We start from the raw sequence: 25,068 nt of genomic DNA, 5'->3' as shown, positions 1-25,068 counted from the left end.
GCAGACGTGCACTTGCTTCATGCAGCCGAGGCCGGCAGCAGTCTCAAGGCCCGTGAGGGTAGCTTCGTGGCGGTATGGGACGTCGCGAGGTAGAGATTGGTCGGTACGTCCATCTAGTTAGCTCTCGGTGGGGACAGCCAAGTCTGTGAGCTTGCCCACGGCTGTCGTGGTTGGGAGGTGAGTCAGGCCTGCACCCCCTTCTTGTTTGTTTGTTTGTTTGCAGGTTTCGAGTCTCGTACCAGGAGCATTCTACGAGGAGATCTGATGGGGATTTGACAATGGTATCAGAGCGTGCCTCGTGAACGAGTAAGTCAGTAGGTAGAGAAGATGAGGTCGAAGAAAGATATGTGTTCAAGAAGCTTGCTGTTTTGTTATGCATGCTGCTGTTTTTTCAGATAGTATGTTGCTTTTTTTCATCAAAGAAACCCGTGATGAGGGAGTACGTGGTTTCGCAGGGTTGTTTTGCTTTGCAAGAGGAAGGCTGGAGGTGTTTGTGCAGTCGCATGAACAATTTGAAGAGAGAGAAATAAGAAAAAGCATGTCGACTGTTTTTTTTTCTTTTTAGAAAGAGAGAGAGAGAGAGAGAGAGAGAGAGAGAGAGAGAGAGAGAGAGAAGTTCGCCGTTGTATGCGCAGTCGGGTGTTGACCGGGTGTTGCTGGTCGCGTGCTGCAGGCGCAGGCGTATAGGCTGAAGGCGCAGGCGTATAGGCTAGCGTAGGAAGGCGACCATGCCTACGCAGGCAGGCGCCCAGGCCAGGCAGGCAGGCACCCAAGCCTACGCAGGCAGGCGGCCAAGCCCAGGCGCAGGCTAGCGCAGGCCGGCGCAGCGAAGGCAGCGCCGGAAGAAACGCAGGTGACGGCACCCAGTTAGGTGACGGCACCCAGTTAGGCGACGGCAACATACGGGCCGGCGGCGCTAAATCCAGGAGGGGTGAAAAAAAAAAACCCAGTAAAAGCATTGACACGCCAAATTCACTGCTTTCGTTTTTTTTAGATTAACTTTTTTTTTAAAGAGTTTAAAGGCCCCTTAAGGTTTAAAGGTGTTTTTTTTTAAGAAAACAGAATATATATATATATATAAAAACACAAAAGCAAAAGCTCAAGTTGCTTTTGGGGAAGATTATATAAACCCCTTAACTGGGCTTCTTGCCACACATCTCTCAAGTTTTCAAGCTCTCAAGCTCTCAAGTTCTCTAGCACTTTTTGGTGCAAGATCGAATTTTCTCTCCCCTTGCCCTCTTCACAATGTCGATCCAAGAATCTGAGTTGGAGCCCCTTGTCGAACGCGAAGGCTTGCCGGCTACGGAAGATACCGATGCCGATCTTTTTGACGATTATGTGTCCAAATCTGATTTCCAAGAGTTCAAAGTAGCTCTCGAAGCTTCTTCTTTGGAACGTTAGGCACAAATCGCAGCCCAGATGCAAGCTTTGCAGAACTCCATCTCTCTCTTGACCACTACCCTATCTACTCTTTCGGGTATGGATACCTTGGCCTCTGCTTTAGGCCCCAACATTACTCCGGAACAGTTCGGGGGCGAGCAAAAGCAGCGTACCAAGGAGATCGTGGACACTTGGCTACATAAGTGGCAAGTCCATTTTCAGTTTCATCCATATGATGATGAAAAAAAGATCCAGTTAGCAGCAGGTTTCCTCTCAGGCAAAGCTTTGCTTTGGTGGAAGGAACTCAACCCTAAGCCAACGACTTGGGCACAATTTGAAGACGTCTTCAAGAAGGAATTCCTCAAGAAAGAGGATGATTATGATGTTGCCCGGTTTACAACTTTGACCATGACCTCGCAGCACCTCACTTATGAGGTCTACCTCCAAAAGTTTAGGGACTTGCAGATGAAAGCTACAAAGATGAATCCCACTACTCTTTAGGGGTTCTTCGTAGCCGGTTTACCAAACTCATACCATTTACAGGTTAAAAATAACAAATACAAAACTTTGGACGAGGCCATTCATTCAGCTCGTATCTATGATGATATAATGGTCTCTTCCAAGTCTAAACCCGTTACCGAGCAGGGGAACAAGCACAAAAGAAAGTTCTCTGCACCAATAGCTAACACGACTGAAGGAAAGTCTTCGGACCAACCTTCAAAGAATTCAAGTTCGACACCAGTGAAGAAGAAACGACTCCTTACGGCTTTGAAGCTCAAGGAGGAGGGACGACGTTTCATCTGCGAAGAAAAAGGACACATGCGTAACGAGTGCCCGAAGCAAAAGGGTGCAAAGACCAACGCAGGACCCAAGCCAAAGGCAGCTAACTAGTTGTCTTTGACAGGTACGTCAGTTACTGTACTTTCTCGCCCTAGTACATGTTCTGATTGTCTGTTCAACTCTAAAGTTTTTGGCTTGCATGATCTTCTCCGAGTTTATGGAGAAGTGAATGGCCATAGAATCCACATTCTTCTAGATCCTGGCAGCTCACATAATTTTGTTAACTACAAACTTGTGCAGAAATTGAGTCTTGATACGACACCCAGCGATCATACCTATGAGGTACGCCTACTTGCGGGAAGGCAAGTATGGGATCGAAAGGTGGAGATGCTACCAATCCGGATTCAGGACTACAAAGATACTCTTGAATGCTATATTATGCACCTAGAACATGTAGACTTGTTATTAGGGATTGAGTGGTTTAAGACTCTTCAAGTCCAGATAGATTGGTCTAGTCATATTTTTTCTTTTCAGCATAGGAACACCCAATATAGTATTTTAGGTGATTGTATACATCCCTCTCAGGGACCTCTTGTAAATACAGTTGATTTTGGAAATATAATGGATTCTTCTTTGTATACTGCTTTCCATTGTGCATTGATTCCACTTTCTTCATTTCTCATTCCTTCCATGGATGTCAATGAATTAAGTGTATTTGAAAGCAAAGAATTACAGAAGATACTTGACTCGTTTCAAGATGTATTTCCTAAGGAACTGCCATCGGGTTTACCACCTGAAAGGGTAGAAGATCATCGTATTGACTTGATCCCTGGTGCTCATCCTGTCAGTATTCCACCTTACAGGATGAACCAAGCTGAGGAAGATGAGTTGGCTAAACAACTCGAATATTATTTGAGGATGGGCCAGATTGGCGAGCTGAGTTAGGGATAGACTAACGGGCGGGCACCCAAGTATGGACGGGCGGGCGCCCAAGTGTGGACGCTTGATGACCGGCCAAGAGCCTATAAAAGGGTGGCCAAGGTTAGTCATTAGTGATATAGAGTCTCGCATGTTTTGTGAGAGCTCTATGGTCTGGAGCCTGGATCTAGTGCAGACATGCACTTGCTTCATGCAGCCGAGGCCGGCAACAGTCTCAAGGCCCGCGAGGGTAGCTTCGTGGCGGTATGGGACGTCGCGAGGTAGAGATTGGTCGGTACGTCCATCTAGTTAGCTCTCGGTGGGGACAGCCAAGTCTGTGGGCTTGCCCACGGCTGTCGTGGTTGGGCGGTGAGTCAGGCCTGCACTCCCTTCTTGTTTGTTTGTTTGTTTGCAGGTTTCGAGTCTCGTACCAGGAGCGATCTACGAGGAGATCCGATGGGGATTTGACACTGATCTGGCATTACAGACCCCCCAATGTGGCTTTTTGCACCACCTCCACTGTTGTAGCCTCCCTCCAAGAGCAGCCAGCTGGCCTTTCTACTTGTTTTGCATTCCTCTTATGAAGGTTTTTTGTATGAGCTTAGCCTCTATAGAGGGTTGTAGTCTGCATCACGTGGAGGGTTGTAGTCTGCATCATGTGGACATTTTTCTTTTTACCGATAGAAGGATCTTTTTTTGGGAAGGAAAAAATAATAATAACCACACCATCCGCTACGGACATGTCAGGTTTGGAAAAGATAGCAACACCGTGAATTGTCATAAGCCACACTTATGATGATCCACAGTCCAAGGTGATAGGCCTTAAACACGTGCTTAAAGTAGCAAGGGGACTGTCCTCCAGCATGACTCTCCTTTTTGGGTAGTTTTTTTAGGTTGCTACCTGAAAATCCAGCTGAGCTTGTGACATTTGTTCCACCAGCCGGTTGCGTTCCATCCTTAGTCCTTTAACTTTATTCAGCTCGGCCAAGACTTTCAGCTTCTCCTCCCTTACATCCCGCAAGCGGTTCGAGGCTGTATTGAAGTCATCTTTGAGGTGCATCTGCTCAGCCCCTAACCTCTCCAGATTTTTGTTCAGATTATCCCTAAGACAAGACAAAAATATGTATCAAAAGGTAAGCCTACATGCTAATTGCAACACAAAACCCCAGAAATTATTTTAAACATCAATCTCTAACTATGTGCAAACCACCATTCCTCTTCATGACCACCCAGCTAACTAGCTGTTAAGACCCAAAAGACATAAATGATTTGGTTTTAATGATGAGGCTAGCCTACTACTGTTTATAATTCACTAATGATGGGATACGTCACTAATGATAGGATTCTAACATTAATTATGGATTAATTATACATTAATGACTCTGTGTAAAGCAACCCAAGGCACCTCACTTAATAAAGATATATAAGAAGTTGAGAGCTCATTATTTGGGATTGAGGATTTCCATCAGTCGAGGAGAACCCATGGGAAATTGACTTGGAGCAGGCCTATACCAGCAGGCTCAAACCTTACCCCTAAGAGATGGGTCCTGGTAATATAGGACACCAGGACTTGCATGAGGAGTCGTGGTGTGGTATTGGTCTAGCCTCAGGCTCAGGGGTGCCCTATGGTATAGCTATGGCTGGGTGGTGAGCTAGCCAACCCCCCTCCTTGAGAGCATTATCTACAGGGAGACTTTATCTACGGCTTCATAAGATCCCTACAGATACTGTAAGGAACCTCACTGAAAGAAAGCAAGAAACAAAGAGAGTGTAAAGGTGTAAAAATCTGCTTACCGTAGATCACCTGATTTCACTAGTTCTGACTGAATCTCATCAACAGAACGCAATCCTTGAGAAGAAACATTGAGCTTGTACTCTAGCTCTCCGATTTGCGATCGAATTACTTTGGCTTCCTGCCCCAACTTGTCGGCTGCATCTGCTGCCTGGTGTAATCTCTCAAATTGATCCCTCTCTGTCTTTGCATGTACAGTGAGATCATTAAGCTGTAACCAAATTAACTAGTTTAAGTTCAGTCATGTTATACAAAGCATCCCAAAAAAGCATGCCAATTAACAATATCCCAGAAAGACCTGTCAAAAGCCATACATCATTAAGAGAGTGGCTTTTGCTTTCATGCTCCCGTTCAAGGTCTGCTATCAACTTCTCGGTGGCGGGAACAGTGTTTAGAACTAGCTTCACGTAGTCCTCGTACACTGGTCGCAGCTTCTCTAGCTGCTGCACTTTTGATTCTGCCTGAGAATAATGTGAGGCAAGCTCCCGAAGCCGGTCTGCTGTGCTAGAACTCTTTACTCTTTGCTGCAAAGAAAGAGAGAAGAAGTTTCTTTCATAAGACTGCTCAGTCTCACCCTAGCTTGATAGCACTTTAACAATGTTTACAGATACATGCTGAAAAATTGCTGATCCAAGCAAAATCAAAGGCTTTTAGGTGTTTTGGTATGGCTGTGGGTGGTCCTTAATGTGTAAACAGCCTAATGCTTGTAGCAGCCATACCTTCTTAACAAAATCATCTTCCTCTTGAGGTGTAAAGGGACGCTCACAGCAGGGACAAACGTGGTTTGCTCTTGCTACTTTTTCAAAGGGTTCAAACATTCGCCTCATGCCATCTGCCATATCATGCTGGCTGCCAAGCATTTAAGAATCGAGTGAGAAACTGATTGTGATCCATATATTACATCACCACTTTCTTTGCACAAATGTAGCAAAATTTGAATGAAAGGACAGCTTAATGTCTCCTTTCAGATTAAATCAACATGAATTTGTTCCTTGTATAAACACTATGTGTGCATGCAGGTATGCAAGTGTTGTACCCATCTCTTTTTTGTCTCTTACAGCCTGATCCCATCTCTTTCTTAACCTCCTGAGGCTTGTAGCACCATGTGATCCCATCTGCATCTCCACCGCAGGAAAGCTGATTTCCTGCATACCCAAGGAGCCAATTGTGTTCTTGCAAACTCCTGGAGCTGCCCTGGAGGAGCTTCCATCAGCAATGGAGGGTGTGAATGAGATCTGCCCAAATGGCATGGACGGACTTTACAGGGGGTGTCGCATACCCCTCTTGCAGGCCCACCCATACCTACCACGCTGCGGAGTTTCCCAGCCAGAACCCCGAATGAGATCTGCCCAAATGGCATGAGAGTAGTCTAGAAAGTCTCAAGAACCTGTCTTGCCTCAATGACTATACCCCTGCAATTCAAGTGCCAAGCTGTCTTTATTGCCCAGGCAACCACACCTCAAGTGATAAAGTGGATGAATAGACTGAAAATCCTCCCCCAGCTGTGCAAGCCGGCAGTCCAAGAGACACCGGTTTCCCCTGCAGCAGGGACAGCTGGCCTCTCTGCACATTGTGGTCTTCCAGTCCAAGAGACCTTGCAAGGAGAAATCTTGTGAGCGCCCACATTACTTGAGACGGGTCATCACAACTGTGCTAGGATAGGGCCTGTCATGTCTTGAGCTAACCAATTCTGCTTTGAGTGGGGAATATGGCCTCTCATGAACATCAATCTGACACCCAAGGTGGGGCAAGGAGGGGGAGGAGGAATGTAAGGGCGTGCTGACGGGTCTCTCTAGTTCTGCTCCCCTGCCTCCTAGTTCCCCTAAATCTCGCCTGTCACATGCCTGCTGTGTATAAAAGATTTAAGTGGATTGCTACATAAAGGTATAAAGAAGGTCTTGCTGTGCATTACACAATCTAGCCAGTTGCATGTTACAAAGACACCAATAAGGGTTTGCAGGTGCGACCAACCATTCACCCAGACATGCTGTAGAGGGCCCCCGAGGTCCTCACTGGAATCCTGAGAGAAAGTCAGGCAGTGTTTTTTACCTATCAAGAAGACCACAAGGGGAAGTTATTGCCAAGGACCCATAGCAAGATATCACGAGAACACTACCCACACAGGTAGGAGAAGAGGATCAAGAGGAAACAACCACTCTCTACAGATGGTTGAGGCCATGAGGTCTCAGCTGCCATGTGATACACTGACACCACTACTTTGTTTATAAGCTACCAGAAGACAGCCAGGAGCTAAAGGATTGAGCAGCACAGGCATCCAAGGCACCCCAAGAGATGTAGGAACATGTGCCCACTGGTGGTCAGAGGGAGGAACACATCAAACTGTTCCAAATCCAGGTTGCTGGAGTCTCTCTTTCTCATGGCAGGAGAACTCCAAGAGAGCTGGTGCAAGTTAAAATGAGGCTCTAACTGCAAACCTGGAGGATGAAAATTGGCCGAGGTGGAGACCCACAATTCTTACAGTTACTTGTTAATTCCTCTTTACTTGTTAATTCCTCTTACACATTTGAGGTTTCCCACCCGGAGGATGGTTGATATGATTTTTAAAAGGCCATAGAAGATCCAACTAGAGCAGGCAAACATCAAACCTTTTGCGAACTTCTTTCTTTTCAATGGCATCTTGCAAATTCGAAGAGAATGCATCAATATCCACTTGCACCTCTCGCAGAGAGCTAAGTCTAGTGAGAATTACCTTCTTCTTTGCTGCATCAATCAAAAAAAAAAAATTATAAGCTTTTAATTGCAAATGTTTGCAACAAGCATGTACTCACACAAACATGCACACACATTTGCACAAGCACAAATAACTTCTTGTTCAGCATCCAGGGTTTGTTTTCCAACACACCCCCAGGCGCATGCACACACACATACTTGCACAAGCACTCATTCATGCAAGCTTCTCAACATGGCACTGGTCCTGAGTTTTCAAGCAATGCAACCAGCCAAGCAATAACAATCGGCCATGCCCGGCTTACTCTATTTATGCATAAAGCTTCATTAACTAGCAATGTTTTTACATCACAAATGACAAAAGTGTGATGCAAAAAGGTATATAAGACAAAGGCCAAATAATACAGACCATCTCTATCCCGTTGAGCAGCTGAAAGTTCAACTCGAGCATCTTGTAGCTTAAGTGCAACCAAATCCACCTCTTGCTTAGCTACTAAGGCTTTTTCACTCATGGATTTGTACTCCTCAGTAGCGTACCTGCCATTTCATATAGCTACATTAGTTACCTTGGAAAAGTACATACATATGATACATAAATGACACCAAGGTCCAAAAACAAGCTGTGTTACTATGAGCAGAAATAGCTATCAAATGCATGTGTTATATGAGCATCGACATCCAGTATTCCGCCCTTCAAGGGATAAGTGGAAACAAATGCATGTCTATAATACAAACCCTGTAGACCTAAGCATAAAAACTTGTACTTCAAGATTTCTTGGTGAAAAAATCCATTCTGAGAGAGAGAGAGAGAGAGAGAGTAATATTAACGTCTACAAAAGGCCCCAAGGTTTTATGAGACCATGAGTGATACAATGATACCAACGATATACTCAGCCATGGAAAACGTAATTGAAAATGAAAAACAGCTATCACTAGTGTCTAGTTTATATAAATGTGATATCAGCATTATGACCCTGTGTATGAGGTAAACTAGCCATGATCAACTAATGGTAATGCCCGCCTCAGCCAATACCAATCAGATGGCCATGAGAATATCAAGCCTCTATGATGAAAGCATGTCATGGCCTCGAAGATCCTGGATTTGTATCTGTTTGGGGGGGGAGGGTCGTGATGCTTTCGGTCGAGGCGGCCTGGGGATGCCTGACCCACAAAATAGATCGAGCTCTATCACTAAGGACCCCTCTAGGGCATGGCGCCGGACTGCTGGTGTAGGTGGTGGGCTCTGATGCCCGCCTCAGCCAATACCAATCAGATGGCAATGAGAATATCAAGCCTCTATGATGAAAGCATGTCATGGCCTCGAAGATCCTGGATTTGTATCTGTCTGGGGGGGGGAGGGTCGTGATGCTTTCGGTCAAGGCCTGGGGATGCCTGACCCGCAAAATAGATCGAGCTCTATCACTAAGGACCCCTCTAGGGCATCACGCCGGACTGCTAGTGTAGGTGGTGGGCTCTGATGTGGATGCATGTAGACTGAAGAAATCTGTAATGGTCCTCTGAGAAGTACCATGCTGGGTCTGCCTCTAGGTGTGCTGTCTTAGTACTACATCTCTATGATGTCTGACCTCAAGCAAGTACATGCCCAAGCATCTCTGATCATCATCTTGCAATTTGCATCACCCATGCAAGTGGACCAAACCACTCTCAGCAGAGGCAATGGAATCTTCCCTGTGTCTCATAGTAGTCTGGACAGCTAAGCATGTAGTGTGCCTAATCTTCCACATGTCCTGTAGTCTCAACTCTGAGGCGGTGTGAGAGGATACTCTTAGCTGGCCAATCACGATACACATGGCATGTGACATATGTATCTATATGTATCTCAGGATCTCGATAAATCCGTCCCTTAGTCTCTTAGTAAGTGGTCCCTGCAAAACTCCGATTCTGTGCCAAGCTCCGGGAAGGAGACACCCATGTCCCATATATGTGAAGTCCTAGTAGTGAGAGGTCCAAGAGTGGAGTCCAGACTATACTACAAAGGGGGGAGACGATCCATCTGGAGGCCTGTGCATCAAACCACTCACCTACCTCAGAGTACCATGCTGGCAAGGATAATGATGGTGCTGGTGCTGATGAGGAGGATAGTCCAGCCAGCCTAACCTGAGAGAGAGTGTGTTTTATTAACCTCTAGTAGAAGACAACAATGACTACATACTAAAGTAGCCAGAAAACATCGAGAAGGCAAATTAATTGAATCTTGTATGTCATCTGATAACATGGGGGTTGAAATACATGTATCATCTCTGTAGGCTGATTGCCCAGTGTAGAAGGCAATCCTCTTGCTGGGTTTTGGTGAGTCTGAAATGTCATAACCCTCAAGGATTTCCATGAAATTGCCACACTAAAGTGGGAGACACCTAGTGGTCTCACCAACCGTGCACCCCTATTTGGCCTGTTGAGAGTCCATGGAACATATCCACGATCATGACATGCCCTGTCTGGCTGCATGATTGGTGTCACCTCGGGACTCTATAATCTTCTCCGCATTATAGACGTAGCTTCATTAATCCTAGGTCTGCTGCAAGTCTCTGAAATGTCTCAAGACAAGTCTCTTATGGGTGGACCTCAGACTAGTCGGCGGTTTTGTGTGTCACGATTGTGACTAACTCTCTTAATCTCTCCCTAATTACTCCTTAATCCCTCATTAACTATAAAGACACCTGTGAAGGGTCACACCCTTGCACATGGGTCACTATCAAAGGACATGTCTATTCATTAAAAGACACACCCCTAAGTCCAGAGGACATAACCATGGATTCAAGAGCCACATCCCTTCCCAGAGATGTGCCTCTTCAGTTGTACCCTTTCGGCCTCTATTTAAGAAAGGCCCCCGTCTCAAAGCAATTACTCACTCTTTTCCTGCAGTATTTGTCTTATGTTCAGTCTTAATCCTGTTAATAAAGCTATAAAAGCTTTAGTATCATCTGGCTCCCTCAGTCTACATCAAAAGGAGTAATTGATTATTGGTTGTTGTCTTTCAGCATGCAACAGTGCTTTTATAAGAGTCATTCATTCCCTATGCCTACGAATCCCATGCACATTGAAAGTCAACCATCTCAGGTCCTCCTCATACTCAATAACTCTCCGTAGAGGACCCAGCCCATTTCAACAAATGATAACGCCCTCAAATCTTATAGTATGTTGAGCAATGGAGAGAGAGAGAGAGAGAGAGAGAGAGAGAGTAGGATTAACATCTATGAAAGATCCAAAGGGTCTATGAGACCAACAGGTGATACAATACTGTCATGGAAAAAAAAGAACTGAAAAAAAAAACAGCTGCTGAAAATGCCTGCAATAGAAGCGCATGGCACTGTGTGATGCCATCCTTAGCCAGTACAAATCTGATGGCTGAAAGGATGTCTGGTCTCTGTGATGGGAGTCTGCCATGGCGTCCAAGAGCATCTTGGATTTGCATCTGGCAGAGGGAGGATCGTGATGCTCGGGGGCCAGGGAAAGATGTTATTAACGTCTACTAAAGACCCAAAGCATCTATGAGACGAAAAAATGTTACATGTGATCCATGAGTAAAATGGAACATGAAAAATGTTAATGTAAACACTAGTTGCCGAAGAGAAATGCAGGGCCAACGTACTACGTAGGTGTTACGTCCGGGGATAGATGTTATTAACGTCTACTAAAGTCCCGAAGTGTATGAGACGAAAAAATATTACATGTGATCCATGAGTAAAATGGATGTCAAGACAACCTGAAAAATGTTAATGTAAAAACTAGTTGCCGAAGGGAAATGCAGGGCCAATGTACTACGTAGGTGTTACGTCCAAGACAAGTCCATACTAGGTGCCCAGGCAGAGGCCAGGTGTAGTAAGCACCCTGTAGGAGATGATCAAACCCACACGGGAGAAGGCAGAGTTGGTAAAATTATAGGGTTATTACCTAATTATAGCACTGAGGGCAGTTACAGGGCCCAGTGGCATAACCCAAGCTCAGTTTTGTTAACACAATCATGGAGTCTAACTCGTAGCACGCATTGCCCATCAAAGGTGCTCATTGTGAGACTGTCAGAATACGCAGCGGAGATTATGACCAAATCTGGGAACACGAGCAAACGCAATGCAGAAAAAACAGCACGAGAGAGAGAGAGAGAGAGAGAGAGAGAGAGAGAGAGAGGCGTGTAACTCTACTCTATATACACAAAGAAGATCCCGAATACAAGATACAATGGTGTGGGGGCCATGGGGCCATTTTATATGGCCCCAAACATGCAGTCAGCCTGTAGGAAAGGCAGCCGACTGGACCTAAATGTCCACAACCAGCTATATCCACCAGTCGGCCAGCTGTACACAGTCGGCCAGCATACATGAGAGGTCGGAGACCAGAAGGAGCAGTCAGCCAGCATCCAGGACACCCTGACCAGCAGTCGGCCAGTGTCTGGATCAGCCAGGAGCCACAGAACTGCCTCCCACACCTGGTAAAAATAGGAAAAAAATGGGGAAAAATATGGAGAGTGGGGAAAAATGAGAAAACACCTAATACGGGCGGGCACACCCACAACAGAGGCCCTGGTGTATATGTATAGACAGGAGATGACTTCTAACACCAGCTCCTGGCTGTGAAACCAACCACAGGGAGCTGGGGTGCCGCCTGAGCAAATCCTAAGATAGCGACTTCATGAAGAGGTCCACCGTACTGTCCTCCGTCGAACAGAACTCTAGCAAGATTTCATCAGCAACGATCTGTTCACGAACAAAATACCTCTGGATGACCATGGGTTCCTCTTGTGGAAGCCCAATCCTGCCATGCAACCTCTACAACCTAACCACCTCACAAGCAGCATCACAAGCAGCCCGGTACTCTGCCTCTGTTGACGACAAGGCAAAAGATGACTGCCTCTTATTGCTCCATAAAACTGCTCCTGGGCCTGAAGTAGAACTCCTCATGTCTGAATCTCCTCCCCAAACTGAGTCACTCCATCCGTGGAGTCGGACTCCATCCATCAACCCCCCTCCTATGTAAAAGAGACCAAGATCCTTCGCATGCTGCAAAAACCACAAGATACGCAATCCTGCCTCCCAAAGAGTCCTCTGCAACCATGAGCTCAACAGCCTCATCAGGAAGCTCCTGTCCAATCTGCTATCCATCAACCAAATCAATGAACCATTCTTCTTCCGAGTCAAAGAGGCATCACACTGCTCACAAGGATCAACACCAAGCCAAATCCTGGAAACCTACTGAAGACCACGCAAGGCCTTCTGAAACCTGTCAACCAGCCCCTCTGAATCCGGAACCACAATGCCTAGAGAATCCACCTCCTTCTGCAAGTAATCAACTACCACCTGCCTGGCTTTCCGAGAGGTCCCCGTGGAAAGAACATCCTCATCTACATGAGTTTCTTTGTCCTGAATACTACGAGACATCAGAGCATAAGCTACCTGTTCAGTTCCCTCTGACTGACAAACACAAGAACCACCAACATCAGTACTAGAAAGTTCCTGCCAACTGCTGCCATCAACTCGCAAGCTATCCACCATCTGGTCCTAGAAAGCTTGCACCTGCAGTACACTTAAGTGGCCATTACCAGACTGCCACTCATCACAAAGCTGGGGACCTAGGAGAGAGAGTGCTGAAAGCTTGTAAACTCCATTCTCCACTCCGCCTTCCCACACTACCTGGCCTGTTGCCTTGTCCTGGAGAGCAACAAAATGCTCATCAAACTCCACCCGTACGCCAGTCTTGCAAACCTAATGCACTAGCAATAGATGAAAACCAAGTGACGGAACATACAACACGTGGGAGGAATGCTTCCCCTCTCTGCCATCAGGAACTATCTCCAACATGCCCTCAATGTGAACTGGGATAGTGGATGTATCCCCAGTAAGAATGTGACCAGAATACCAGCAGAGATCCTGTAAATCTAAACGGGAAGGAGTCATGTGCCTAGAAGGACCACTATCTAGAATCCACTCCCAAGTATCTGTTGCAGAGAATCCTCCAACCTCCTCCCTACCTAAAGAAAATGAAACATCGGTGTCCATCACCTCTAAGTACATGAAAGCTGGAGTCTTCATGATTGCTGCTGAGGAATCTTCGCCCTTCTCGGTCTTCCACTTGGGACACTGCCTCCAATAGTGGCCTTTCTCGCCACAATCATTACAGGTCCTCTCTGCCTTTAGTTTCTCGCAGTCAGCGTAGGACTTCTTCTCAGAAGACTTCTCCGATGAAGCCTTCCCTTTGCCCGAGTTATGGCCTTGTCCTCTAACGATATCTCCTTCCCAACCTGGAGAACTTCCTGCTGAAGAGCCTGCAGCTTGTTAATATGCTCCCGCATCGTCGACGACTTTGCAAGGCTCATAACCCGCATCTGTACTTCCAAGGAAATCCTCTTCATGGGTGATACCCTGTTGTAAAGAGAAGCAAAATGCCGCCATATACCTCTAGCTAGCGTCATATGCTTTACATGATTGATTACTTGCGGTGTGCAGTTGAGGAAGATAAATGAACGGACCCTGGCGTTGACACGATCCCACAACTGTGCCTGTGCCTCCCGGTCCTTTCGGGTTGACGGTTAACTCCCCTTCCTCTACTTCCGGCTATGGAACCCCAACAACGATGAAATCAGCAAGGTCATAAGACTCCAGAACAGATTCCATCATAACCTTCCATATGCCGTAGTTGTTCTCGTCCAACTGACGGTCCACCAGGAACGTGGGGAGTGTTGGGATCTTCACATGCCTCTCAGCCATCTCTAACAAATATGCCATTGCGGGGATGTAATCTGAAAAAGGGTGGGTGGGTGGGAACAAAGAAGAACTTACACCTGCAAGTGGCTGTCCAGCAAATCAGCCCGCCGTCCTCTTGCTTCTCCTCTTCCCGAACAATCCCTAACAGTCCACCAATCAGCAACACAACAGTCCCCCTCTTGCTCACCCAAATCCCAAGAACATCAAGAGCCTAGGGCTCTGATACCATGTCAGAATACGCAGCAGAGATGATGACCAAATCTAGGAACACGAGCAAACGCAATGCAGAAAAAACAGCACGAGAGAGAGAGAGAGAGATAGAGGCGTGTAACTCTGCTCTATATACACAAAGAAGATCCCGAATACAAGATACAATGGTGTGGGGGCCATGGGGCCATTTTATATGGCCCCAAACATGCAGTCAGCCTGTAGGAAAGGCAGCCGACTGGACCTAAATGTCCACAACCAGCTATATCCACCAGTCGGCCAGCTGTACACAGTCGGCCAGCATACATGAGAGGTCGGGGACTAGAAGGAGCAGTCGGCCAGCATCCAGGACACCCTGACCAGCAGTCGGCCAGTGTCTTGATCAGCCAGGAGCCACAGAACTGCCTCCCACACCCGGTAAAAATAGGGAAAAATGGGGAAAAATATGGAGAGTGGGGAAAAATGAGAAAACACCTAATACGGGCGGGCACACCCACAACAGAGGCCCTGGTGTATATGTATAGACAGGAGATGACTTCTAACAAGACGACACCTATAGGGTGTGGCTTGGTGGTATGGGATGCCAAGTCTTCCTGCAGGGGAGCTCTGCCCAGGATGTAGCTTTGGCTCCAGCTCGAGGGTGAGTCCACTATGGTAGGGAGCTGGGCATTAAGCCTCGCTCCTATGTGGTTCCACTTCTTGTAATTTCTTGGGCAAGCTCATGTGAGACCTTACACTAGGAAAAAGCACCTCTCACAGATCTCAGCCTTCGCTCAGGAGCAGCAGGTCCAGATGTGCAGAGTGGTACCATGTTTTGTACCCAGGGTAAGTCAGGGGTCGCGTGCTGGCGGTGAGGGCAGCCAGCCAGCCAAGACCACTAGACAACTCTGCAGGTAGCAGCTCGTACAGCTGGGGAAGCGTGGAAGCGGGCGCCCTGCAAACCTGCAGAGAGCGAAGGACTCGGCTGGGTGACGTGCTAAAGATGGGTAGAGAAAAAAACACACACAGTTTTTTTCAGAAAAGCACAACAGAGTGGGGTTTTTTACTAAACAAACAAGGCAAAGGCTTAAAAAAGCCTACGTTCATCTCTATTTTTACTAAAATTCTCATACCCGCACATTCACACAGTTTTCTTTCCCTCTACATGCTCCCCCTCAATGACAAAACACCCATCATTATAATTTCTTACACCCTATACAAAGCAATACTCCACACATACTCTACTTTATATGAAACGTTTGGAAAATAAAGAATACTGAAATAAGGTTTATACATGTCCTACATGGGTCTAGACTCTCATGGTCATACTTGAAAAAAAGGGGAACTTAGCAAAATGACGAGAAAATCCTTGCCTAAGCACTTCTCCAATGTCCTTTTTCAAGCTTTCAACCCCTGGCAAGCGTCCCTTGAGTGTCTTCTTGATGTTCTCCTTGTTATCTTCCATGCTGTAGCCGATGTTTCAAGAAGTAATTTAGACACTGAACTTAGGGCAAAGTGTTTAATACCATTTTCTGCAGGGTGCAGGACATACATTCTTTTGAGCTTTCTTTCCTTGTCTGCAAGGTCTTCCCTCTTGAGATCAAGCTGCACTCTGTCTACTGACTCCTTTGCAATTCCGTCCTTTTCACGATGGAGAGTCTTCACCCTTTGCTCCAACCGATAGATTTCTACTCTCAAATTGTCGATTTCGGTTTCAAAGTTCTTCTCATTGAGCTTGCTGCTTTGCCTGTTGACTTCGTCTTCCTGGAAAAGGCCATTTTTACACAGGAAAAAGCTTCGTATCAGAGATTGTGTAACACCAAACTTTATGTATTGTTATTTTGGTTTGATGATATGAATCATCTTAGATAAAGGCACTAAGAGGAAGCTAAGGGGGTGTTATGAGCCCAGAAGGCCCTTAAAAATGGCTAGACATGCCTTGGGCCCAATGTAAAAGGAACTATTGTGCACTTCATAAAAATCAGGTAAATTTTACTGGTACTCCATCCTTATGTAAGTGAGTGAATTGCTCATTAATCAGATATCTCTAGCTGGGAAGATTCCCAGGAGATAGGTCCGCCACTAGTTGGACACTTGGATAGTGGGCATTGGTGATACAGGGCGCCGTGCTTGGGCGGGGTGCATAGACCGGTCCGTTGATGGTTGAGTCCAGCCTCAAGCTCAGGGATTCTGTATGGAGCTATGGTTGGGTGGTGAGTTTGCCAGCAACCCTTCCAATTTGTCTTTGTTGTTTTTTGTATTTCGAAAGGTGTCTTAGGGCACCTGTGAGCTCAAGCAATGCTTTGGATGAAAAGTCTGTTTCAATGGGGTGTGAAATAAACAACACTATTACCATCTGTTTCTCTTTTTCATCCAACCCAGCAACATCATACTTGATATGCGAAAGCTCTTCAAGCTCTGCATCAATCTCCTCAATGCGCTTTTCCGTTTCTTCCTACAAAACCACACGTGATGTTAATGGCTGGGAAAGCACTTCTTTTCAAGCATTGCAGAACAATTAGTTCACAAGAAGCTCTTGGTAGCCTCTACCTGTGTTGTGCGCTTCGCCTCAAGTTGGCCCTGCAACTCACTGAGCTTCTTGCTATTCACTTCGACCAGCTTCCACACTTTTGAAACCTCAGCCTCACCTGCCCGCTGCATAATGAGATCAGGTAAGACCGATATATGCACTATGGTTACAGCTCAGGTTGCCAAGTCAAGAAGCTACCTTCTTGTCATCAACATCTTTTATCAACTCTTTCAAACGCAGCTCTGCTCGGTTTGTCATCTGTATTGCTGCTTCATGACTCAAGGAGGATCCTACAGTTCCAAGATTGTAGTCACGAAACATTGACTGTATTTTTCCATCACGGTCCCTTTCAACTGCTCTGAATGCCTGCATAAACAGGTCACCTTACTCAAGGTATTCCAGAAAACACCATACTATAGACTATATCTCAACAGGTGTATATTCAAGTCCCAAGGGATAGAGTTCAATACATCAGCCTCCGCCTCTTGTTTGCCTATGTTCACACACTCTTGATTATACTTTTTATTGAGGATCTCTATTTGTGTGGTATGATCTGCCAGATCTCTCTCTCCTTTGCTGATCTTAATCTTCAACACCCCAAGATTCTGCTCAAACTTTGCTTGCCACTCCATAAGCTCCTCATCAGTGTCTGCTCAAACATACTGATACTTCAAACAAAATCCTCTAAAGCACCAAACAAGGCTGGTTACAGAACCTTCACTACCCATGGATGGGTGGAGAGTTGGATGGGCAAAATTCAAGATTTCCCATCCATCCCTGACAGGCAGCCAAGATGGGCCCCCACGCACAGGCAGAGCGGGCCTAACACCTGAATGAGCTAGAAAGACCTGATGAGGATGACAAGTGTAAGTGTATCATGCTAACCTTCATTTTCTTCAGTAAGTTTAGCATATTGCTGTTCTTGAAGTGCAAAGAGAGTACTCCTTTTGGTATCCAGCAAGCGAACCTCCTCATGCAATTTCCTCAGCTCTTTGATGGTTCTATCATGGGTGTTAATCCTCAACTGGATCTCTGCTATGTCTTTCTCCAGCTTCTGAATCTGAGACTTCAATTTGTTTGAGCTTTCTGTGTCACGATCAATGTTCTCTTGAAGCTGGCATCCAAGGTTTTTAGAGATCCATAAGTCTGAAGATGCAGCTGTTAAAAACTATAATGAAATTTTTCAAAAACACTTAAATAAGACACCTTGTATGCAGCATCTCGTAGAGTCTGTGAGTTCTCCAGTTTTAGCTTCTGCATTTTGATTTCCTGAGCTTGCTCCTTGTGAAGTTTTTTTATTACTTCTAAAGCTTTTGTATACCTGATAGAATCAAATCATAAAACAACCATAAGCCAAGAAACTTGAAAGATCAACGTACTACAGCCATTGTTTCTTTACAAATAAAGTATCGACACTGCTTGAACTTATTGAAAATCCTGAATGTGTCTTTACTTGATCTTACTGTGCACACAATGAATTCGCACATATTGACACATGGTAACAGACATGTTTCATCCAGAGGTTTCGCCCATGGAGATAAACATGTTTTACAAAGCAACGAGCTCTTGCCACACTTAGCATTTGGTGGGTCCAATTTCTTTGTAGATGTCCAACACCATGTGTTCATACCAAAGTGCCAACACAGCATTCACATGGAAAGGTGCCCATGCTAGCCCATCTAGCAAGGCCAGCCCTTATTACTCCTAAGATCATAAAAGCTTAGATCAGAGCTGCCAGCTTGGCATTACACCCTTCTGATCTTGCATCTCCACTTCCTTGTGATGTAATATCCCCACTACAACCAGTTAAAAAAACGAGTCCAGACAGCCAAAGTGCCATGGCATTCAAAAAACCTGCATACTTTGTGTTGAGAAACATTGAGGGAAAGCATGTCCTACTAAACAAACCAGGTTTGATCTCCCAATTCCGTTCCTTTTTTCCCCCCCAAAAAAGAGACTAGAAAGTAAATTAAAAAACAATATAATCGAGTTCCTTGCAGAAAGTATACTTTCTAAAAATGTTGCTGGAGGAACCAACTAGGGATGCTGTGGTTCCCAACTACAGTAGAACCATTATCAGTCAGAGGGGGGCTATGTCCCTAAATATGCTTTGCATTCGAATTTTGTGGTTTTGGAGAAGCCCTGAATCTTGCCCTGAGTTGGTCAAGAGTCTGAATAACATCAGGCCCATGTAACTGATAAAGACTGAGAGTGGAAAGACCCTCAATGGCCTCTATACATCACAACCTCCAGAGTCAAAACCTGCCGGCCAGTTCCATACCATAACACCATGTAAGCCAAAAATGGTGTATATTGGCTTGCAGGCACCAACAAAACACCGATAATATTTGAACCGTTGAACTTCAAAGCATCATAACCCATATTCAGACTTTTCATCCCTCCACAGCTTTAAAACCAGGGCCCACTCTAAAAACAACAAACATAAAACCAATGCACATGCACAAACCATGCAAATGGATAGCCAACGGTTGATAATTTACCATCCCCATGCCTATCATCTCAAGACCCCAAAAAAAAAAGGAGAGTCACGTGATACGCCTCCATCTTGAAACCACCTGTACACACCCCATACCCCACCTACCATTTTCTTTTCTTTTTTTTCAGAAAGGAGACTTCTATTAAGTATGAAAAAAATTTACAAAATGGAAATTTCACACCAAGCAAGGTGAAGATCTCAACCAATCAGAAGCCCTGTGCTCCCAATAGGGTCCCGAATGAGAGGATGTGAAAAAGATACCAATGTCCCACTCTCTCATAAACTGGCCGCGCTTCCTCTCCGCAACCCTCGAAGATCCCTGGATTCTCGCCCAAGTAGCCATAATGGTGTGAATAATATCACTCCAAATCCTGCAAAGACACTGAGAAACAAGAACAGGAGTACCCTCAATGGCCTCGGTGCATCTAGCCTTCCAGATATTCCAGGCTGAGATGCTAGCAATAATCTCCCAAGAGCTGTCTAACCTCTGTGTCAGAGGGACAAAGTGTGAAAGTGGCAAATCCTGAAGACAACACTGCCGAGCAACTCCTTGCCTAACCATAATGGCCAAGCTCCTCTCAGTCCCCTCGAATCTCAGCTGAGGCCCAGACTGTGTCAACCAAATGATAGAACCAAAAGAAATGATAGCATCCCTCTTAATCCTACCAAAGAGAGGTGCAATCGCAGACCAAACCCTCTGTGCTTCCCTGCATTCCCATAAACAATGGTAAACTGACTCCGAAACTCCTGCACATCTAGGGCATGCTGGGCAAGCACCAGTAACAGACCACCATGAAGAGAAACCCAAATAAAGGAGGAAATCTATGGCTTCCTATAAGAATGCCACAATCTCTGCCAATATAGCCTCTGAATGTCAGTCGAAATGCCGTAAGATTCCCAATGGGGTCTAAGAGTAGGAACACTCTGAATGTGTCCCAAGATAAGATGTCTGGCATTCCGCCGTATAACTGAAAAAAGGCATGCTTTTCAAAGGGTTACAAGCATCCTTCCACTCCCACTCACCGGGGTCCCAATGCAAATGTCTGATAGGGCAGCCACCATACAACCAAAGGCTAACACTCTCTGTGATCATCCCGCCGGGGGGGAGGGGGGGGGGGGGGGTCAACAAAGACGTGCTTCCCTAACCTGCCAACAACTCTGACTGGACAAATCTAGGGGCCCTCAATAAGGTCCTGCACGTCACATCTCTCCAGCTGCCATCCATCTTGTACAGAAAAAAAGACCGGTACATCATCCTCCCTAGGCAAGGGGAGACCCATAACCTGAAGAGGAACACCTCTCCCAAAAAAAACCCCAAACCAAGAATGATGACGGCCTTCCAAGAAAGATCCAGTAATCCAGTGGTTGGGAATGGCTGCATCAATCTGTGCAATCCTCCAGCTAGAGCCTCTCAAATGCTGCGTGAAATCCAATCGCTGTACCTCGGTGAGGCTCTGAAGCCTCTTCAAAGCCAGCACTGTGGAGCATAGGGTCTCCCAGCCAGCCCAAAGAATATGCATAGATACCCCAAGAGGCCTACCATGCACATCTAAGATCAAATCATTCCACAGAATGGGCTGCCGGTTAACTTCCTCCGCTGAACGCGGGGGGGTGTGTACCAAAAAACTCCTCAGGCAATCCCAGGCCCGTAGGAGGGACCTAACCAAGGGGGATGAGAGGGAGCGGTGAACTGCATCCGAAAAAATAAAGCGTGAGCCTCATGAGAGTCCAGTCACCTCCGCGAACAGGGACACACTTCGTGATCTTGCTGCATGAGAAAGTCCTTCCACGGCTAAGTGCCTGGAAGAAAGCCCCTAACAACAAGCTTACAAAGCAAAGCCTTACATTGCACCTCAAGGTCAATGATATTCAATCCCCCTTCCTGCTTAGGCCTGATAATGGTTTCCCAAGCAACTCTAGCCCTCATTTCCATCAAGCCCCGACCAAAGAAAGTTCCGAATAAGGCGACGAAGCTGGCCAATGCAGCCCTTATGAAAAATCCAGCACGAAGCGATAAACCAAGTCGTGGCTAGCAAAACTTGGTTAACCACCAAAGCTCTAGAGGCCAAGTCGAGCTTCCTCCTACTCCAGTGATGAAGTTTGCTTTTAATGCTTGAGAGCACTGGAGCAAACTGTTGTGCAGAAGAGATGTCAACGCCCACCTAACGACCAAGGTATCTGGCAGAGCATCCTCTCTCAATCCAAGTAAAACCAACATCTGTACCCCAATCTCCAAGAGGAGAATCACTGATCCAAAAACCAACTGACTTATGTCAATTGATAGTACCTCCTGCTACCAAACAAAAGGCCTCCAAGGCTGTCCGGAAAGCACATAAACAAGCATGTGAAGCCTCAAGGAACAACGCCGTATCATCTGCTAACTCATAGTCCAAAAACTCTTCCTCCGTGCATAAAGGCAGCCTGAGACCCACAACACCAGGGGCAACCCGAAGAAACCTGCTCATAGCCTCAGCTACAATGAGGTACAGTAAAGGGGCAAGGGGACAGCCCTGCCTCACTGAACGGGAAATCTGAAACCGCTCACCACGCCCCCCACAGGCTAAAACAGTGCTATGAGCCTCCTTGTATAGGCAGGACACCTCTATGATCCAGTTTTGGAAAAACCCCATGTGTGCCATAGTGCCCTCCAAAAAATCCCAATCCACTCTGTCATAAGCTTTTTCAAAATCAAGCAAAAGAATGGCAAGAGGCTGCTGATTAGACTTTGCCCCCTTGACAGCTTCCCAGAAAGAAAAGATGTTATCAAATATACTCCTTCCTTGGAGGAACCCATTCTAGGTATCATGGATAGTCCTTTGGAGAATCGGCTGCAACCTTATACTCAAGGCTTTAGCTAAGATTTTATATGCATATCCAAGGAGGGTGATGGGCCTCCATTGCTTGATGTCAGTCTTGTCCCCAAGGGGATTGCTTGATGTCAGTCTTGTCCCCACCCTTGGGGATAAGGTATGGAGGCATCATACTCGACAACCACATTTCCTGACGGGCAATAGTGATAGCATCTCCAATAAGATCCCAAAAAAGAATAAAGAAGGCGGGAGAAAGACCATCATCCCCTGGGCATGAACCATTGGAAAGAGCATGCAGTGCGTGAATGTCACATGCACTCTGCACTAAGTGCATGGTGACAAGATGGCTCATCATCAGAAGTGCAGCATTTGTACAGTTTTAGAACCCAATAGGATGATATTTGTCGTATGCCGTGACCCCATTGTACATCCTCAGTCCAGGATAAGTCAGGCACGAGCTACGTAGGTCATTCCTCAGCCATAGCGGGTCAGTCAGTCAGTCAAGTCCCTTAACCCACTTGGAGAGAATCATTCATGCATGTAGAGTCAGTAGAAGCCTTAGGGTTTGCATCAGAAAGCACTCTGCATCTTGCATAATATGCATACATATGCCTGTGCATCATTTAGAACATCCCCAAAGCCTTAGGGAATTTACTGGGATTTATCTGGTATTTTTCCCATATTTATTAGTATTTATTTATCATTATTTGCATTATTGGGCATTTATAAATATTAAGTTTATTAAATGACCAACCCCCAGTTAGTATAAATAGGCTTGCCTAGAGCCTCTTTTGCTCATTCAGTCTTCATTGTGCTAAGAGCTCTCCTCTCTCTCTTGCTCTCAGCATAAGACTAATCCATGCCCTAGTGCCCATAAGCTTTCTTCTCCAGCCCTTGAGAACCATAGCTTCAGTCCAGCCCTAGGTGTTTGTCCTCAGCCCTCAATCAGCCTGTTTCAGCACCAAAGCAGCCCTGATTCAGTCCCTTACAGTCCCCCATATTCAGCCCACAGTTCATCATAGTTCCACGCCTGAAAACCAGTAGCAAACAGCCTTCATACCTGCGTTTTGGTGCAGCCTCACAGCAGCCTACCTGCGTTTTGCTCCAGCCGTACAGTTCCAGCCCTGAAATCATCTGTTGCTGCTGCGTTTCAGTCCATAGTCCTCTCCAGACACCTGCGTTTCTGTCTACAGCAGAATCCAGCCTTGAAGATTCAGTCCACAGCAGTTTCCAGCCCTGAATCTGCTGTTTGCATCAGTATCGAGCATTCTCTGCATCATCAACACATTCAGCAGTCATCTGGTGAAGGTAACACAGCATTCATATGTGTTTTCAGCATTCTAACAGTGTGTAGAACAGTCCACCTTCTTCTTCTTTGAGCCTCAGGTGTGCAGCCCTTCCTCATGCCCTTGGGAAGAGTGCATAGGCTCGAGATCAAGTCATCGAGGTGTTTCTACAGCAGTGTACAGATCAGCCTTACTCCGATCCTCCGAGATCTTGCGTTTGGCTTATCTACAGTCCAAAGTCATTCTCTCTAAAGTAATAAAGCAAATACTATCTCGTTATCGGGATAGGGGGCCCTTCAGTGGGTAATTCGGGACCCAATCTGGTGTACAGTGTTCATATCTCTCTCTCTCTCATCTCTTTAAAGTTTGAAGTAAATGAAATGGATTGCTAAACTCACGAAACTCAGGATACAGAAGACGGTGTGAGCATATTGTGTGACAGGATCAACCAATACAAAGACTTCCGCTGCATATCACATTGGTATCAGATTCAGATAGTCCACACACACCGTATCCTAGCGTGGGGGCATCCTCGGATGGTTAGATTGCGTTCCGGCACGACCACCGACTTCAGCATCATGTCTACAGGAGAGAGTACTCATCAGCCGGAAGACGTCTCCCCCGAAGGAGACCTTGCTCTTCCGCCTACAGCAGACACCATAGCTCTTCTAAGAGCTCAGAACCAGCTACTCATGGAGCGTCTCCAACTCTTGGAGGCAGCAGCAGCACGTCCTTCTACACCTCCAGCAGCACCCGACTACATCTCCCTCTTCTTTCAGATGGAACAACAAAGGAGAGAGGACGAGGCCCGAAGGAGAAGAGAAAAAGAAGAAAGACGGGACTATGAGGAAGCCCAACGCAGGATCGAAGAAGACCGGCGTCAGGCTGAACTCGCCGCTCGGGAACACCAACGTGAGCTTGATCGAGAACGTATGTTACTCGAACACCAACGGGAAAAGGAGGCCATACACTTGAGGTATCAGCAGCTCTCCTCAGTCTCCCCAGTCATAGGTGTCACCAGCCAGCATCCCGCAGCAGCTTCAACCACCATCATTCGCAGTCAACCGAATTTCAGCAAGTATGATGGTAAGTGTGATCATTCTTCAGTTAATCAATTTGTTCATCAGTTTAATGCACATTTTCCATTAGCTAGGATCACAGACCCACAAGACAAAGTCCACTTAGCGGCTCCCCATCTCACTGGTGAGGCAGTCACTTGGTGGCAGCATTGGTCTAGTATTCATACTGACCAGGCCACAGGTGTCACAGCCTTTGACTGGGACATCTTTGTCCATGACCTGAAGACCAGATTTCTCCCGCCCCAGTACATGACCAGTCTGAAAGACGAGTTCTATGGACTCAGACAGAACGGTTCCCCAGTGCTTCAGTTTTCCGGTAAGGTTATTACTTTAGCACAGCAGTTAGGGTTATCTGAGCAGGCCAAGATGGAGCAATTCATTCGTGGATTGGACTCCAACATTAGGT

At 46.2% G+C, this 25,068-nt stretch overlaps 1 protein-coding gene across 1 annotated transcript in view; it reads right to left on the bottom strand.

Annotated features, from left to right (window-relative positions):
* The window catches only part of RAD50 (DNA repair-recombination protein (RAD50)), a 76,953-nt gene that overhangs the window by 41,125 nt on the left and 10,760 nt on the right, over positions 1-25,068 (bottom strand). The window contains exons 5-18 of the mRNA XM_086820436.1: positions 18,197-18,311; positions 17,876-18,104; positions 17,461-17,639; positions 17,189-17,356; positions 17,011-17,115; positions 16,814-16,915; positions 16,013-16,224; positions 15,834-15,926; positions 7,968-8,095; positions 7,477-7,591; positions 5,590-5,719; positions 5,185-5,394; positions 4,873-5,081; positions 3,980-4,181 (exon numbers count right to left, since the gene is read on the bottom strand). Coding sequence (XP_086676562.1) covers positions 3,980-4,181; positions 4,873-5,081; positions 5,185-5,394; positions 5,590-5,719; positions 7,477-7,591; positions 7,968-8,095; positions 15,834-15,926; positions 16,013-16,224; positions 16,814-16,915; positions 17,011-17,115; positions 17,189-17,356; positions 17,461-17,639; positions 17,876-18,104; positions 18,197-18,311 — 2,197 coding nt within the window. The remainder of the gene's footprint in view (positions 1-3,979; positions 4,182-4,872; positions 5,082-5,184; positions 5,395-5,589; positions 5,720-7,476; positions 7,592-7,967; positions 8,096-15,833; positions 15,927-16,012; positions 16,225-16,813; positions 16,916-17,010; positions 17,116-17,188; positions 17,357-17,460; positions 17,640-17,875; positions 18,105-18,196; positions 18,312-25,068) is intronic.

The sequence above is a fragment of the Cibotium barometz genome, chromosome 26 (assembly GCF_041138505.1).
Source record: "Cibotium barometz isolate CiBa-2024 chromosome 26, ASM4113850v1, whole genome shotgun sequence".
Classification (NCBI taxonomy): Eukaryota; Viridiplantae; Streptophyta; class Polypodiopsida; order Cyatheales; family Cibotiaceae; genus Cibotium; species Cibotium barometz.
This window is presented reverse-complemented; position numbering and strand designations above follow the sequence as displayed.